Source organism: Myzus persicae, unplaced genomic scaffold (genome assembly GCF_001856785.1).
Source record: "Myzus persicae strain clone G006 unplaced genomic scaffold, MPER_G0061.0, whole genome shotgun sequence".
In the NCBI taxonomy this organism is placed as follows: Eukaryota; Metazoa; Arthropoda; class Insecta; order Hemiptera; family Aphididae; genus Myzus; species Myzus persicae.
The window spans coordinates 645,407-665,100 of NW_019102098.1; the positions used below are offsets into that span (position 1 = coordinate 645,407).

The following is a 19,694-nucleotide window of genomic DNA, read 5'->3' on the forward strand; positions in this document are numbered from 1 at the left end:
AATTTCTACTTTCCATTCAATAAAAAATTGTTCGGGAAATCCCTCTAATGACCGAGGGAAACTTAAAAAAAATGCATTTTAAGGAACTTAAAGTACATCATTTATTCATTTCTATACAAAAATATTTAAAAAAATGTTAAATTGGATTGTTCCTATTAATTTCAAGGTCTTAACCGGGAGGTCTATGGGTAGAGAATTGTATTGAAAAGACGTATAAATATCTAGGCACGAAATTTATTGGCTAACATTTGCGTTTGATGTAGGTACCTATTAGGTTTAGTATATTAAAAACATTATGAATCCCTTGCTGATATGTGTCTTAAGTTATGCCAGTTATAGTCTTAGTCTAAGACTCTTAGGTATAACTCTTAGCCATACAATATTGCAAATGAAACACACTACATAGGTACACAAAATTGTTTGAAAAACTTGGGAAGTTTTTTTTTAATCTAAGAAGTTAATATGAAAAGCTTGTATAATAACAGAAATTCTCAGTTCAAAGTAAAAATAAGATTTAATATTAAACTTCAAGAAACTGTACGTTCGAATGCATATAACACACATGCATTGCACATTGAATAGGTACAATACTTACAGACTACAGTGGAATAACTAAAATAGTAAACTGAGTTATGTTATAATAAACATTTATACTTATATAATATTATGTACCCGCATACAATGTTGCTTATAGCGATATAATTTTGCATAACGCATATATTTTTAGCGATAGGTGAATCGCAATAATATATTATCGGATAAACTTATTTTAATATTAAATAAATCTGAATATATAAAACAATTAAGTATTTGATGTCAACAAAATAACATATTTTTTAATAAAAATACAATTTCAGCGGAAACCGTAAGTAATAATTATAGGTACTTACAATAATATTATATCAATAATTGAATTAATTAATTAACATGTTTTACATTTTTGAAAGTTCGTTCATATATAATACATACGAAGTGCGGCAAAAAAGACCAATGAAAAAAAGCCCGGAAAAAAAATTTAATATAAATGTGAACATATGACGTATTCTCTGCTCCTAATTAGTAATTACCGAGTGGAGTGTACCTATAATAAAATATAATATTTTATAATGAAAATAATGAAAATAATTTCATAAATTATTATCATGTGAAATTTTTGTATAAATGTAGTATGTATATTATACGTAAGACTGATGTTTTTTTACTATAATTTTTAACTAAAAATATTATATTACCACCTGTTTTATATTATCTTATTATGTCATTATTTTTTATAAAGTTGTGACATATTTTTGTATAACTGTAGTATGTATAATGTTTATACCTAAGATGTTATACTTATACCTCAGATGTTTTTGTGGTAAAACTTATTATTATTTTTTATTTAAGTTACCAATATAAAATTATTATAGCTTGACTTATAACTTATAACACTGTATATTATGTATAGAGAAGTTCACATTTATATTTAATTTTTTTTTTACTATTACAAGTTATTTTATATAATATATAAGTAATAGTTAAGCATACTGCATAAGCCATATTCAGACATACAATTATTTATTTTTGAAATTTTTCATTGAATAAAATAAATAGGTAAAAAAAACGTTTCTTATTAATAGAGTATCCGTATATAAAATTTCCTATGTTGACAATAATAATTTATGAATTATTCATTAATAATTAGGAGTAGAGTATAGATACATCTGTTCACATTTATATTAAATTTTTTTCTGTGATTTTTTTTCCGTGGGCTTTCTTTCCTTGGACTTTTTTTCCACCTACCAATAACCTATGTGCGTATAGACATTTACGTGAACATTTTCAATAATAGAACTATTGCATTTTATTTAAATTTTGCATAATAATTGTTTACTAGGATAATTCGTAGTAAAATATCAACACATAATACTATTATATATAACCATTAGATACATTTTTAAGTAACTTCTTCCCACTACCAGAAACTATTGTTTATGTAAATATATTTTAAGATTTTTATTAATTCATAAACGATCATACTTAATAGTTAATACTATTAAGTATCTAATTGATAAATAAAAAACATAAATATAATAATATGTAAGCACCTATTTAATTAATAATAATAACCAATAATTGTATGTTATTACTTATTAGAAATAAAAGAACCGGAACATACACCATACTAATCTCGATAAAAAATTAGCTACCTATAATACTCTTTATGACTATATAAATATATAATTAATAATTATATAATATATATAGTTGTTTTGTAGATTGTGCTGAATGTTCACTGCAGTTTCCATAGTTAAATACATTAAATAGAGAATTATTTTAGTGAGATTTCATGCTGCGAATTCCATGTAATCAAACAAATACCACGAGACACGTCCACATTGTATTTAGAGATTCAAAATAAATCAATAGCTGAGTCCACTCTTCACCTGTCCTGTAGATACTTTAATACAATTTCATATTTATACGTTGCTTACTTTGCACACTACAGTCACCTTATTACTCTGAAAACCATAAGATTCCGACCGACTTAAAATGTTAACTTTAGACTTTATGTTCAGAGTTCTGATGAACCATTTAGTTTTTGAATTCGCGATTTAAATATAGGTACCTAGTGTACACTACACATTGTCAGAACTTGTCGAAACCCGTGCTGGTCGATGAACGTGTAAAGGACAACCGATTTCCGAATAAACACGCATACATGTATAATAATATATGTATATTTTTTAAGTATTGATTGTATTTGAAATACACGGAATTTCATGAAGGCAACACCGCACAAGAATAATGTACAAGAAAAGAATAAAGGCCATCATTTTTTCCGAGAACAATATTGAATATACAATAGAGACGCCGAGAAAACAGTTATGTATATACCACTCTTCCGCAGGGTACCTACCTATAGTTGCGAATAATGGTTGATTATTTTTTCAGCGTAGGTACCTACCTACCAAGAAGCCACAATGCAAGACGCCACTGCGCCACTATCGTGTACTTATGAAAAACCACAAACAATATTACTATTTGACGTCCGTTCATACCGGTTAATTCGCATACACATTAAAATATATGAGATCATTCCACGTGGGGATTAAAACCGTGTGGGGGTCTCGCAGCTTATACCTATATGGTTATACTCGTACCTACCAATGTGAAGTCGGTACCTGACAAATTTACAGTACCATCAATCAATAACCATTAAAGTGAATTTTAAATAGTATCGTTTTTATTTGCTATTACTTACACACATATAATATTCCAGGGTCGTAATAACTGATACAAATTTCGGGGGTCTAAAGTTTTTTTAAATAAAATATAAATTTTTATATTAAATTGGTTCGAGAAAGACAGTGTGTGAACTTCAGTGAAGTTACATTATAATGCACAGTTTACATTCGACGAATCATCGTCTCGATTGCTAACTACGGTGAGCACTAAGTAATGGCAATTGTCAATGGACAACAGTTGTGGAAAATCGACAAAACTATGTACTAACGAGGGTACTAATTACGTAGGCATAATATATTATATTATGCACCATATGGGGACACAGCGCATTAATTAATAAGGGGCATGTATTTGGATACTTACCATTCGAGACTGAGATACCTCTCGCCACAACAGTGAAGCGTCTTGAATGAGTTGAGGGGCCCGTACTCGGTGGTGCTCAGTTCTTTGGTGAACCGAACGCCGGAGTCCAGTCGCTGTGCGTCGTCGACTTCTGGGAACAAGTTTTCGTCACAGTACGCAGCAGAACCACCTCGGACGACGGACGCGGCGGCCAACAACAGCGGTAGGCTGACGGACATTTTCGTAAATCGCGATTTCTGGACTAGAACGGAGACGAAGAGAAGCGGTAAAAGCTGTAGTTTCAAACGAAACACAGAACTGTGGTTGGACGTGACATGGCACGACGGTTACGACGACAATAGCGACACGTGAAAGAACAGCGACCGACACGCAACACACGACGTCGTCAGTACACACCACACTGGTGACTGATCGTAGGTCCGTCGACTGTCGTAGTAGCCGCGGACTCCGTCGTGGAAGCCATCGGCGCGCGATCACACTAAAACCGCTCTCCGATTCCGCTCACTTCCTCCACGCCGCCAAGCCTGTACCGGGAGGTAACTACGGGTGATCACGCTTGAAGAGGCGGGTATCGGTCGGCCTGGTTGCGCGCGCGCGGGCCATGTTCCGCCACCGTCGCTGCCGGCCACCAAACAATACACGAACACACACTTTGTATTTTTAATTTTTACTGAGAATTCAACTCCTGCCCACTCATCGTGCATACAATTCCCATGTTAATGACAACTATCGTCGGCATATACAACTTGTTGCCACCGCACAGCAACAAAGGGTTTTTGACTTAAGCTCTGGATTGTGGACAATAGAACTACATCACCTGCAACCGTCTGCTGTAGGAAGAATTTCATATGTAAAAGCAATTTAGCCAATAAGTATTAATTATTATTCTGGTTATTTTAATTTATATGTGATTAATCACTATATCTAGGCAAATATTATTTTATCACTTTTTTAAACTGTATATTATTTTATATTTTTCATAACATAACTAAAATTTTACCTCCTCCTGTACTTTTTTGAACTGGGTATCATTTTCGATTTTTATATGGTAACATATCATTTTAGTTCTAAATTCTCAAAGATTATTTTTCTGAAATTATTGATGCGCATAATCATGGCGTATACTATTAATAAATTATACCGGTTTATAATATTGGATATTAGATCAGTTAATTAACACAAAGTTTTTGGTCCATTATCTTTTATTATAGATGTATAAATTGTATTCATTGTATTTTTATATTGTATGATTGAATCGATTCTTTAAGCTAACTAGAGTCTTAACTCATTGTAGTTAGATGTACTACAATGAAGTATAATTGACCATCTATAGGGATAGTAAATATGATGACTGATGTCATTGAATGTTTCTGAGAAATGAAGAGGATAATACTGTTGTATATTACAGTATGATAGCATTATGCTCCTATTCAGAATTGTATATCCTTACCGACTGTTATAATTGGGACTGGGGAGGAGTGAGTAGTGACCTATAGTCGATTAACTAAATTACATTGGAAGAAAATGTATTCAAAGTTCAAAACTAACTTACGGCCAAACCTGAATATTTCACTACACAAGGCCTTTGTAATTTGCTAAGTTTCATTTTAATATATTAAGCCATATTAAGATGGATTATAAATTATACTAACCAAATTATGAAGCAAATTGAACTCATTTCACAATAATGCGATTAAATAGTATATCTACTCTTGTGGTTAATTTGAATACATATACCTAACTATAGTATAATAAATATATTATACCTACTTAAGATAAGAATATCACTTTAATATAATGTAGCAGAGTATAAAATGAATATCTATGTATTACAAATAAATTTACATACTTATTAAACATATAAGCTAAAATAAAATAGTTAGAACCATCATGTCGTCCTACATGGATTTATTATATATTATGTCGGGGACGCCCGTAGGAGGGGGCTAGGTGGTGCAATGCACCACCTGAGGTTATATATACATATATATATTTTAAATAACTTGAACTTTTTAAACAAATAATAAACATTTATTTCTTGTTAATTTCTTCCCAAGATTATGATCAAATAGTGGAATTATTGAGAAACTGTTGCACTCTGGTATTGACAGGTACAACCAACAGCCACGAAAGGACGGAAATACAATTGTGTTTTAATTTTACTTAAGTTGACATCATACTAAATTAGATAATCGTGATGTCTAATATTATATTATTATTATTATAATCTACTTTATACACCGTAGTTGAGCTTGAGTGGTCACTGGTCGATATATTTTATATTTGACATCGTAGCTGTGTTTGTATTTTGATTAATAAATTAGTGATTGTGTAATATTTAACCAACAAAAATTAGTTATTTTTTAATACCTCATTTTATTATACTGATCATTGGTGTGTTAAGATTTTATATTATAAATGTAGTGCTAAATGGTGTGAGCCTTATGACTTATATCGCCACAAAAACTATTTAGTCTTTGGTGAGTTAATATTCTCTACGGGCGCGCATGATATATGTTTCAAAGGTAATCGGAAAAAAAATCCCTGGAAAAAAAATCCCCGGAAATAAAATCCCCGTTAAAAAATCCCCGGTAAATAAAATCCCCAGAAAAAAAATCCCCGGAAAAAAAATCCCCAAAGCAACTATTTAAAAAAGTACATAATTATAATTAGTAAAAAATTTTAAAATTAGTAAAAATTAGATAATTAGAAAATAAGTAAAAAAAAAATAATATAATATTAGTTAGTTAATTAATAATAAAATAAATGTATATAATTATAGTCAGATTCGGTTCAGTCGGTTCGTTTTCTTATATTGTTAGACACAGCTGTCAAAAAGTCTCCAATGCTTAATTTATCTTCACTTTGTCTTATAACTAACTCTTTCAAGCGGATATTTATTGTTTGATTTTGTCCTCTTTTTGTACGTCTTGGTTCACCTAAAGCATCCAATGCTAACTGTGCTCGATCGGCGTCAATTTCATTTTTAATTTTCCTAATAAGTTTCCACATTGTAGGATGTTTTTGACCAACTAGTTTGGAAAACCTATTATTCCACCCTTCAACGATGTTGTTGGTTCTGTGGCAGTCATTGAGGGTGGTTTTATTTACATTCCACACAGCTGGTGGGAACATTGGTGGCAGTTTTCGAAACCTCATGTTATTTTCGTCGTTTCCAATTCTTCGATACTTGCCATTTACATAATACGAATCAAAATAATCTAATAAATCCATAAGATTTTCAGGCAAACTATATTTTAAATATTTCATTCCATCTTCTACGAGGTGCAATGGAAGGAATGCAAGTGCATCAATCATTCCACATTGTTTTCGAAACTCTTCATCCTTATGGTATTTCGAAGCAAAGCCCAATTCTTGTATTTTCCTGAACGTCGATTGACATAAGTGATAGAAGCAGCCTTTTATATCAATATGGACACCAATTACTTCTTTAGCTGCTTCAATAACTGCGCTTTCAAAATCGAGATGTAAACATTTGGGGTCAGGGTATACATTTCGTTCAGCACATTCATCCATTATAATTTGAAACATTTCTACGTATGTATTTTTAGTTTTCCTTTGTAAAATACAGTAAATCGTAGTTACAAATACATTATTTTTTTTTACCCGTATTACATATAACTGTAGGAAAAACTTTGGAGACAGTCCGAAATTCCCGTCTAAATACCAAGTATCTGATTCTGAAAGCAGTTGCAAGTGTTCATCTGTTGCAAATATAATTATCCTTTCAGATGCCTCTGGACCATTATCCCTCAATAATAGTCTATTATTACCCAATAATGCCCATTCACCTGTAATAAAATAGATATAATTTGTTAAGTATAGGATTTTATTTTCTAATTAATATAATTAAAAAAAAAAATTTACCATCAATAACAATTTCTTTGATATTTTGAGGTTCGTTCGGATTATGAAAACTTCGATGATATCTAATACTACGTTTTAAATATTCTTCCTTGGGTAACTCAGCTAAAACATCGACATCCAGATTCCCGATTACCTCCGAAAATATTTGGCCGGGTGTATCATTTGAGGATAAAGCTTTATTTTTTATTTCTTGTTTAACTTTTATGGCAGCTATAGCTATAAATAATAACAATTCTTATTTATATTCATTGGCGGAAATCTTGCGAACATAAAATATTTGTAGTTTTATATTTGTTTTTAAATTTGTTTGTATAATATTTTACATAATATTTTATAGGAAAATTAAAATTATAAGTTGGAACACTGTCCTATAGTGATTTATTTTATCGTCTGTCGAATAAAACAAAATCTGTAAAATTATATTCTGGACGTACTAATTGGTTACTAATTCAGTAATAGGTACCTACTTATCAAGGCCTATGATAAAATTGTTATCGACAATAATTTGTCGTGCTACATTAATTTATTAATTAATTAAAATTTGAGAACATATTTATAACACATAAATATATAAGTGTCCTAACTATATGTAAATTATTAAATTAAAATAAATCTTACCATTTTTATCGGCAGAATGATTGTGTTCATGGATCTCCCTTGGATTACTATTTTGAAGCGATGTTTTTAAAATGGCTAAACATTTAAATGAACTATATTTTGCACACCTCCATCTCTTGAAAAACTTACAGTCTTTTTGGTGTACATAAGTATAACCATTTAAGCAAATTTTATAGTTCCCTTGGTTAGATTTAACAATTTCCATAGTCGCATTGATTTCCATAGCCGGACAATTACGGCCTCGCACAGTCACACAAATCAAAGTTACTTAATAGGAACTGAAGATGTACTAACCGTAACCGTTATAATAACGTATAGATACCAAATATTACGTATTTTGAGTTATTTTGACTTGTATTTTCCCAATTTCAAATTTTATTGCTCTATGCCAAGGCCCACCCAACTAGCGGCCCGCGAACCTTTTTTATCTGTAAAATGCTTTCTTATTGCACACTAAATTTGTAGTACGAATGTACCGTGTAAATTGCAAGCCTCGATCTATCATTGTTCAGGCTCAACGTTTATCAGAGAGTGTCCAGTGAGTTAGTCAAGTTATATATTGGTAGTATTATAGTCATTCCGCTTTTAAATAGTTGCTTTGGGGATTTTTTTTCCGGGGATTTTTTTTCTGGGGATTTTATTTACCGGGGATTTTTTAACGGGGATTTTATTTCTGGGGATTTTTTTTCCGGGGATTTTTATTCCGGGATTCGTTTCAAATGCATACATAACGTTAAAAATTGCTAATTTATTATATTAGTTGTGAACTGTATTTGAAAGTATAATACTTACTTATTTTTAGTTCTAGACCTTTATGGCTTGATCTGGTTTTAAAATTATAATCTTATTGTAAATTGCAATTGAAACAATAGATACAATTATTACTTCTAAAATTAATCATACATGCGTTTGTCTTTATTCGGACCTCTAAATATAGTTACCAACCTTCACTGTTTAGTGTTTACGCAATATTTCGTATTTTAATGTAAATTATAAATACAATTGCGGCGTAACGTTGGTTTTATAAAGTGTGTAAATATTAGTCTACTAGTCTATTGTACGCAGGTGGCTAACAAATCTTTATAGATCTCATATAGCTGGGGATTTTATTTTATTTTACTACCGTAGATGTTTTTTTGAGTCAATCAGAACAACAATGTATAACGACATGGACTTTGACGTGGCCGCCAACGACATTTCCGAGCAGGTGGTTGTAATACGTGATCCCGAGTTGGCAATGACAATAGAAAAATGGGTGTTAAAGCTGACTGCGGAGAACCGGGGTGCGAACGAGCTTAAGTACCTTCAACTATTGCAGTACATGATGGCCCGGGGGCGGATCAACGGACCATTCGTGAGGGATCCACCGCCGGGTCCACTGGTGCCGTTAAGTCGGTACGTAAATCCGCCTCCCTGCAGTGGTCATGGCCGGAGCAGTGGCGGGGTCGAGTGTTGGCAGACGAGCAACTGCAGCAGAGCCGCGCAGACCAGGTGCAACGAAATGGATGAGTGTGACTACGGAGACCAAGAAATCGAAGATCGGGATAACGACGCTATCGACGAAGAAATGGCAGGTGACAGGTCTGTCCGCGATGATCGTGAGGCCGTTGGAGACTTGCATAGCAACGACGGGGAACTGCCACGCTTGGAGGAGATTGGTCCAGACAGCGGGGTGCAGGAAAAACGGGACGGTCATTTGGCGGGCGGTGGTGGGGGAGAATGCCGTGGCGGTGAGAAGAGCACCTCAAAGAAAAACCCGTTCGCCAAACTTTGTGACCCGTGTTTGGACAATTTTGGAAAGCACTTGCTTAAGAAACTCCCAGGACCAATGGATTCAGCTTACAGGGATTTGCTGGGAGACTGCGCACTGCCTGTGCTCACTGAAGCCGAACAGAAGACCGTCTGTCCGGAGATGTTGCAGATTTTGGAGAACGTCAATGACGCCACCACGTTACAAGACTTTTACTTCCAGGTGGGTGGATATATACGTCTTAAACGTGGTTTTGGGATAGCTGCAAGTGGACAACTTTCCCAAGTCACACGTCATTTATTGCTGTTGATCACAATGGTCAATAACTGAAGATAAATAAAACCTCTGACCTTCGACAGACGATGTTTATATATCAGTCATATTATTGTATACCTGTGTCCTGTGATATTTCTAATGATTTTAGATGTTTCGTTAGATACACAAACACAATACCTAACTATACAACACAAGCGTGAATATCGATTGACCTAAATGTCGGTTCCCAGAAGGATAAAAAATTGTTAATACAGTCAGCAGAGCGTTAAATCCTCAAAAGTTTGCACAGGGTTTTTTCTCTAAAACAAATTAAAAATATTGTGCGTCGTTGATTTTTTAGATTAATACGAATATACTTGGTGTTGAAGGTTCGTTAATGAAGCCCGCGCTTTGTTTTAATTGCACGCAATGGTTTATTTAGCTGTCGATTTTTCAAATACTATCCCATTGAGCAACGAGTTACAAGTATTATTAATTTACTGCTCTTGTTATTATTGTTAAATGTTTATTTATTCTGCCATTTGTTGCATTTCCATGTTAAATTGTTACAGTATTTTAACTTAAAAGTGAGTTAGGTATGCATTTAATTTGCGTGTATAATTATAATTTATATAATTCAAATGAATACTGTGCGTTTATCAGTTATCTGGATTATTTTTACATAGGATTGGCCTCTTCGCGTATGTGCTGCACTGCTGCTGGGAAACCAACAATTTTTTGTTAAAATAGCTATAATATGATTATTAATTAACAATAGTATTTATCTTCAGTTACATACTTGTATATTATTTTAATAAGATATAATATAATCTCAAGCAGCTCAAGGGAGGGAGTATGTACAACATTGTCCTCCTTGATTCCCCGACTATACAGGTACTAACCATATTACATATCAGTAATAATATTATAACAAACCAAATGTATAAAATAATTAATTAGTTAAATAAATATTGGACTATATACATTAATAATATTAAATTATGGGATTATTTACAGTTTATTAAAAGTATTCAATTAAAGCAATTACAAGCTCCATATTTTTTTCATCAAAATGCCTGACAAATATAAAGGTTAGGTACATTATTTGCGATGTATTCTTTTCGGTAAGATTCATTTAAAAAATATTTGATTTTATAAACAAATTTAGTTTGCTCTTTTTAGATTTTATTTTTCATACTTAAAATAATAATTATTGTTCAGTTATTTACTATTGAAAATAAACAATTTAATTTATTTATTCTACCATTTTATTCATGTAAGCAACTAGCCAACAATTGATAAACTGCTCCTATCTATGGAAAGTTAATTGATTTAAAAAAATTACTTCGTTTTTGAAATTAAAACACTGAAAATGCTTACATTTTTATCTAAGTAGGCAGTTTTAGAAATAACAATGACAAATATTGTACTTCTACGTGATAAAAAAATTATATTTTTTGTATCATATAATATTATAATATACTTTATGCACGATTGCCTGTAATCACAGTTAATTTCATGAGGATTGGAATTTCCGGAAAAAAGATACTCCAAAATAAACATAAATGCTCCACTTTTCTCGGAAAAAAAAATTTAAAAAAATATTATACTCTATTTCTATACCTTACATGTATAAATTAAAAATTGAAAATAAATACACACGAATACATAATTGTAATATTTTTAAATTATTAGTAGTGAAAGATGAAAACTGGATTTTACTGGGATCAACATTACATACTATAATATGCTAAATTTCTAATTTCTACTTTTATGGGCATCTTTTTTTTTCAATTTGTGTATTTTTATTTTTTGTATACTGAATACAATAGTGAAATCGGAATTCAATATTCAGCTTTTGTTTTGAAGCTAAAACGATTTCAAGTTAGTGGAATTGGTCCATACTCTATACGGCCAAAATATTGAAGCTTACTTTATTACTAAAATTTTTTTTGTTTTAAAATAACGTTCCAATCCTTTGTTTATATTTTTAATTGTGATTTTTTTACACTTTTGAATTATTTATAGCATAATAATTTTACATTTATGAAAACTCAAGCCTTAAGGTATTTTTAGAAATCTATCGTTGTAAATTTAATATTTTTTCCATATATTCTGCAACTGTGGGAAAATAACTATACGATGACTGTTAAAGCTTTTTATAATTTTCATTTATCAGTATTCAAATTTCAAATATCGTGATTAATTTCAAGGCTTATAAATAATAATTAATAATGATTTATTAATTATAAACCTTGATTAATTAATACAAACTCTTTGTAAATGTTATATATTATCAAAATATTAAAACTAATTAATCATGAACCACCTCTGCAACGAGGTTTTTTTTTTTGAAGCATTGAAATAAACTGAATTTTTATCGATATAAAATAATTTCCCATGCATAACCCCTTAAATTGACTCATTTTCAGGGAACTTGGCTGATAATTTAATCCTCATGATGCTTACTATGTACTACCTATATAATAATATTGATTTTTATAACACATATTGGTACAAATGTGCAATACAGATACATATTACACATTACCAGCTTAATCAACAGACATGCTCGTCTGCGTTTTTCTTTTATAATGAATTTATTGATTTTTTTTAAGTAGGAAGTGTAACCATGTAGGTGTTATGTACACAAATTATATCACACCATTTTTATCTTTCAATTCGTGAGACAGTACAGGATATTGCAAAGATTAATTGTCAGTCACCTTATAATATTATACATTGTAAAAATGAGTACCATATATTTACAGTTTTTTATATTTTTAAATAGTTACTTACATTTTTATGCCATTTAAAGAATGCTGGGTGGTAAATTCAAATTCCTTTTTTTTCGCCTTTTTACTGTAAATTTAAGCAATTATTTTAAAATGATGATGCTTATAAGTCAAAATTCGAAGTAGTCTTAGAATTTTTAATTGCATGTAAATTGTATACTAAAGATGATAGTTCATGATAATGAGTTTAAACTTTAAAGATACGGAGACTATGATGATTTAGAAATATTATATTAATTAATACTACGTATGGGCAATAATATGAATATTTTAAATTTTTTTTCAACTGTTTGAACAAAATACTAGACTAAATATTAAAACTATTTTATATATGTTGAAAAACAATTGTTATTATTAAGAACCATTGTTTTTATAATATACATTTTAATATCTCAGAAAGTACTCAATTGAATTTCTATTTAATTCCATAAAAAAAAGGTTGTTCTGAATTCGGAAAAAATATTTTTTTATTGCCACCGCAGTATAATTACGAATAATCTGATTCACCAAAATTATAGTAATTAGGTAGTTTACTTGAGAATACATGTACTACAAAATTCCAAAAATCTGCAGAGTTTGAACAAATTATAAATGTACATTTTTTTATGGGGATGAGTAAGCTTGGTGAATCATCAATCACCCTGCAATAATATTATTATTTAATAATAATAATAATGTACTTACTGAACTGCACAGGTGGCGCTTTGCACGTGCGACCAGGGCGCGCTATTGATGAAGTTATCGGACGCCATGGTGGACGACTTCAGAACGTTCGTGTCCGACGTGTTCGAGAGCCGCACGGAACACATCAGCGACGGTTTGGCCAAGGAGCAGATGGCGCTGTGCGAAAAATACGCGTACCTGTACGACCGGACGTTGAACCGGGCAACGGTGGCTCTGGATTTCCTGAAGGAAGCTATGCCAGTGTTCAGCTGGCACAAATACCAGGCGGAACCGGATGAGTTCTTGAAGCGGACGATACTGCGACGGGCGGCGGTCGTGGCCGCATCATCCGGGGACGCGGCTGCCGACGGCGACGGAAGTCCGGCCAAACCCGCTCCGGCTACCGACGACGATATCTTAGCGGCGGCCGGCGGAGAGGACGACGACAGCGCCCAGCATTTGGTCACCAAGAAGCTGCTGTACAGGATCAACTGGTTGCGGACCGAAGTGAGTCGGGTGGACTGCGAGGGACAGCGGCTGTCCGAACAGCACAGCGAACTGACGGTCAGCCTGGCCGACCTCAACCGCCGCCTGTCCGACGTCCAGTGCCGATCGTCCGGCGACATTGACCGTCACAAAAACGAACTCACAGTGCTTCGGAAACAGTCGGCCGACCAGACGGCCATCATCGATCGGCTCATGGAGACCATACAGTTGACCATGCAGGACAAGCAGCCTTCGTCCGCCGGATGTTAGTAGCTCCCGCCGTGACGCCGCCGACCATGATTTATTTTAGTGTCCGCTTCCCTGTACCAGCTGTATTGACCATTTCACACGACTCGTCCATGTCTACTATACATAATTTAATATTTTATTACTTGTGCTTTCATTTTTTAATCATATCTTTTAACGTTTATCGTAAATCATAATATAAATCCGTCCGTCAAAATCACATTGATTTGTTAAAAATATAAATATTGTTTTTATGTCTCTGTACCTACACTAGTATAAGTACTAATTATAGTAGGTACTAGTTTAAAACCGTTTACCTAATCATCTCCCATAGTCCGTCCCATGTATTTAGGCTGTTTGGTTCTGTAAAATAATAACAACATTTTACGAAATAAAATTAAATAAAAGAATTGTGTTACAACAAATCGAATAAATATTTGATTTTGTGGTAAGCCATAGTAGTACACCACATATAATTATTCTCTATACACTATGCATAATAGTATAATATACAAACATAATAAGTTATTATGCTTTTTAATATTCATGAAAAAATAATAAATATTATTAATTAATAAACAGCGTGTCTCAATACTGACATATAGGTACTAACACCTACCCGCCAATCCGAGCAAGGGGAGCGGTCGCTCTCCTTGGTGCATGGGTTCGGAGCAACTGGGCCATGCTGATAACAATATTTGGGTCAATGTAAGCTTTATACAAACAAAAGCTTTAGTTAATAGGAGCTTTATACAAAATTGAAATTTCTGAACACTTTATATTATAATAATGTACGTATGCTAGACGGAGACAACACGTCATGCAGGTGTCATCTTAATATTAAACAATAACACATAAAAATAATAATAATACAAAATGCATAAATATTTATCATTTAATAATAACATATATGCATTAAATATTATTGAGGTTTTTATGGAGTATCTATACTCAAAGTCTGATCATTTTAATTCATCTAAATTCATCAACAATAAAATGTTCATAATTACCATAACTTCCCACATGTCCAAGTTGTATTATATTATTTGGAGCAGATTCATTTGAGCTGAAATTCTAATACTGTTGTTCTGACGAATAATTCTCCATAAGTGTATTGATTACGTAATAAGAGATTATGAAGGCAGCAGGCAAATAATACGAGATAATCAATGATTTGTGTTTTTAGTGGTACGAGGGGTGTAAAATACTGCGAATACCTGACTTAAAAGTTCAAAACTGTTTCTGCCGTTAACAGAAATTAATTATTTTTTTCCCAAAAAAATCTTTTGATAGTTATACCATGTCATCTTGGGTTGATGTAGGTAATAAAATTGGTGGTAATTGATCACTTAAGTTTTGAGAAATACGAATAGCAAAAGCTAGGGAACGAAAAGATTCACCTGTCGACATACACCTGTTAAAAAAATATAAAATTATAACAATATTTAAATTTGTTGATGAAGATTTGGTGTTATATTTAAAACATAAAATACATTAATCAATCGGCTTAGAATCTAAAACAACATTTAGTCCATACAAACGCAATTTATTTTTTAAAAATTGTGAAGTATATCCAAATTATGTAAGGCTTTAAATTCAATATTAAAACAATTTTAAACGTGCATAAAAAATGTATTTTTCTTCCCAGTATATAGTTTTAGATTCTGAGCATAGCGAATGAATGTATATTGTGTTTGCAATGATGTGTTGTTTTTTTTTCTGTCCCTTATCATCATTTAGGGCATAAATGCTCCGATTTTAGACATCAGCATCTTTTCTGATAGAAATGTTAATAGAAAATTCCCAACTATTTCCCTCACAAACAAACAACTACTGTACAGCACAGCGGTTCCCACTTCTCCACCTTTTTTATAGTTTAATATAGAAAAACTTATGAGGTGTATCTTATATTAAATATTCAAATCTTAGATATAAAAATGAAAATGTTATCCAAATGTTCGTGATTTAGTCTGATTTAGACGAATTTTGTCAACATTTTCAATTCAAACGCCCGTAAAAAATGATTAACCTTGCAATAAACTTTTAAGTTTTTTGACTTTCCACACATTTTTTATCGACAATAATTTTTGAAAAAACCAATAAAAACGACATTTTCTTATGTACTTAAGAAGCTTTAAAAGAGTCGAAATATTTTGAAAATTGCATGATGTGCAGAAATTGCTAATATAAACATTCGGTGGACATTTCATGCTTATGTACAATTTACGATTGTTTAAAATATCAAAAACTTGTTTTACATAAAAGTCCCCTTGATTTATTTTTGGTTTCGCCACCACTTTGGATAACTACTAGGATGTTTTTACTTTGGGCCCCTGTAATGTTCAAAATAGAAATATTACTTCTACTAGAAAACAAACACACATAGTAAAATCCAGAATCTAAAAAACTAATTGGCAAATTAAAATAATTTATTCTTAAGCACCTTAATGTTTTTGTGTAAGTAATTTTTATCAATATAGATACCAGTTGTTAATCATAAAACATTTTATAATTTTATACTATTTAAATCATATTTTTTAAAAGTAATACTTAATTGTATGATATATTGTAAAAAGCGTTGAAAAACACCAAAGATACATATAATAAAAAAGGAGAGGCAAAAAGTTAGGTACCTACCTACTGAGTCAGCTACTCGGCTAGGTACTAAAGATAAGCCTATATAATGAATTTTTAAAGATGTTTTGTCTTTTATGGATACAGAAATATACAAAATATTTAAAGCAGTAATTACATATCATACATTTGTGTACATTTGTATGTACCAATATAACAATATAAAATACACTATTAATCCTTGTATAATATCATCATAACTTACTATTAATAATGACCAATATGACCATAACTAATGTCTGATGTTACTAACGAAGGAGAAACATCAATTTGTAATGAAGAGATTACGTAAGTTCATAGGACACTAGTGTTTCTACTTTCTACACGAGTGGAGCCAGTAATTGAAAACGTACTATCAAACTTTTGAGCCAAACATGCAACGGAGAAGATGTCAGAATTAGAATCAACAGGTCTGCTATACAGTAGCCTAGTCTAGACTGAAGAAAGTCATTATTGTAACAGATATGTTTTTTTTTTATTTCTGAAAATTTACAATCTGTATTTCATAACACAATAAGTAAAAAAGATGACTGACGTAACACTACATACATAATAAAAATAACACACGAAGCACAAGATGAGGGAAGTCATTCAACGATGGTACCCTCCAAACGGAAATGTTAAATTTTAAAACATGAATTCAATGATATAAAATCATTGTATACAAAAATCAATTCTGAGTGAAGACGCTTATTATAAAACTAAGTATAAAGTAGGTATATTTTATGATATTATTGCGATAAAAATGATTTATAATACTATTAGCCATAAGTCTTACTGTATAAGTACTACAGTTGGTAAAATTCATTTTTGTCAAAAAAATTGCATTTGAAAATGTCACTGTGTGTATAAAATATAATAATATACTTAGATACTCAAGTAAAATGTTCAAGTACTTGTTATTCTTGATGGTTTTAATATGTCATTTCGTCCAAATCAGAACCTGAAATAACTATAAAAAAAAACCGCGTTTATATGTTTTTTATTTTTTGGTTACAGAATGCACTACACATTTAAGTGGAACCTTGCTTAAATTTTGAATCCTTAGAATTCGAATGGAAACATTTTCAACTACGGAGTTATTTGTTAATTTTAAATTCTATAAATTTTATCTAAATTTGAACTTTAAATGCTTATAAAGTTATAAAATAAAATCCTACCTATGTATTTTTAACATTTATTAAGTGATATTGCCACGATGTGCGAGAAGCTATGATTACATTTTCAAGCTTTTTAAGCCAACAAATAATATTTTATTGGCATTTAAACAGCTCAAAACAAATCATTATAATTTGAAAAATTTATTCAAGTATTGAACAGAATAAAATAAACATATGGTGCAGTACTCAAGTATCTACGGTCATTCTTTTTGAATTACAACAATATAAGAAAATCACTCCTTGAAAAATCGAGTGAAAATTCTATGTTGTAAAAATTTGAACTTTAAACGCTCATGAATATTGAATTTGATTTTCTGGTAAGTAGAAATTTTTTTTTACGTAACCAAACCTAATCATCTTGAATTAAATTTTAAAATTTTAGTTTTAAAAAGAAAAAACGTATACATTTCTGACTCAAAATAATTCGCAAAATTGTCGTGATTTTTACTAATTTCGTCAAAATATGAAATTCAAATGTTCATAAAAATTTATTGTTTATTTACGCTCAACTTATTTTTTATATTATACTGACAACAACTTACGAGGAACTATATCTTGAATAACATTTTCAAGTTTTTCGACCAAGAGAACGATTTTTTGTTTTTTTGTTTATACAAGTTTAAAAAAAATTAGTAATAATCTAAAATTTTTTTATACGTAAATAATTCAACATGAGTCGAAATAATATGTTGAAAAAGGGGGTTAATTTTAAAAGTTTTATACTTTATAAATTATTACTCGGCATCAAACTCATATGATCTTGATATAAATTCTTTAGAATCCAATTGAACAGGACTATTTCAAAATTATAAATACTAATGTGTATTTACGTATTTTAGTTATTGCAGTAATATTATGTAAGTTCTTTACAAACATATTTTTCATTTATTTTAAAGGTGGCTATATAGTATATTGCTATGCTAAGGTAGATACTAGATAAATAACGGTTCTATTTTTATTCTTATAAAATAAGACATAGATACATATTTTTTTCTTTTAAATAATACAATTTATTAATATCTATATATTATGATATATTCTATATTTATAATACCTCTATACTTCAAATTTTATTATTAAAAAAAAGAGATCATATCATGCTTTAAATATGAATTAATTATATAATATTATAATATCTTAATATTGACTTAACGTTTTTACACAGGTAGGTGGTTTATAATTTTGACTTTTATTTAAAAACATTTTGTTGCACTTTTGCATGGAAGTGTTGTTCACCTTATATCATGAAATATGATGACCAACTAGTATTTAAAGACGGACAATGAATATACCTAATGTATATTATACACTAATTTAAAATATTAGGTTAGCCATTAAGTAATGGAGTTAAGATATTAGATAGGTAAATTTTCAAGGAACAACAAAATTTACTAACTACATAAAAAAAACGCTCTTTCTTCTTCTAAAATTGTATTCTAAAACATTTATTTATAAATTATTTGAATATTTGATCCATTTCAAAGCAGAACTCTGCACTTAACATCTTAACATAATACAATACTGTACTGCCGATCATATAAAAATATTTAATACTATTGACATAAAAAATAATGATAAAATTGAAGTTAAACACTTTAAACTTGCGTC

The 19,694-nt window shown here is 30.8% G+C and overlaps 3 protein-coding genes across 3 annotated transcripts in view; 1 reads left to right on the top strand and 2 right to left on the bottom strand.

The window, feature by feature from the left end:
* The window catches only part of LOC111031206, a 33,788-nt gene extending 29,739 nt beyond the window's left edge, over positions 1-4,049 (bottom strand). Inside the window, exon 1 of the mRNA XM_022311057.1 lies at positions 3,592-4,049. Coding sequence (XP_022166749.1) covers positions 3,592-3,809 — 218 coding nt within the window. The 5' untranslated portion in view covers positions 3,810-4,049. The remainder of the gene's footprint in view (positions 1-3,591) is intronic.
* A 2,255-nt stretch (positions 4,050-6,304) lies between these two features.
* LOC111031205 lies at positions 6,305-8,807 on the bottom strand. The gene is made up of 3 exons (XM_022311056.1): positions 8,098-8,807; positions 7,480-7,695; positions 6,305-7,403 (listed from the first exon to the last, which is right to left on the bottom strand). Exons 1-3 carry the CDS (start codon positions 8,318-8,320, stop codon positions 6,385-6,387), a joined length of 1,458 nt encoding a protein of 485 aa, XP_022166748.1. The 5' UTR covers positions 8,321-8,807; the 3' UTR covers positions 6,305-6,384.
* Positions 8,808-9,171: 364 nt separating this feature from the next.
* Positions 9,172-14,699, top strand: LOC111031207. Its single transcript, XM_022311058.1, has 2 exons — positions 9,172-10,069; positions 13,594-14,699. Exons 1-2 carry the CDS (start codon positions 9,254-9,256, stop codon positions 14,314-14,316), a joined length of 1,539 nt encoding a protein of 512 aa, XP_022166750.1. The 5' UTR covers positions 9,172-9,253; the 3' UTR covers positions 14,317-14,699.
* The last annotated feature ends 4,995 nt before the right edge of the window (positions 14,700-19,694 follow it).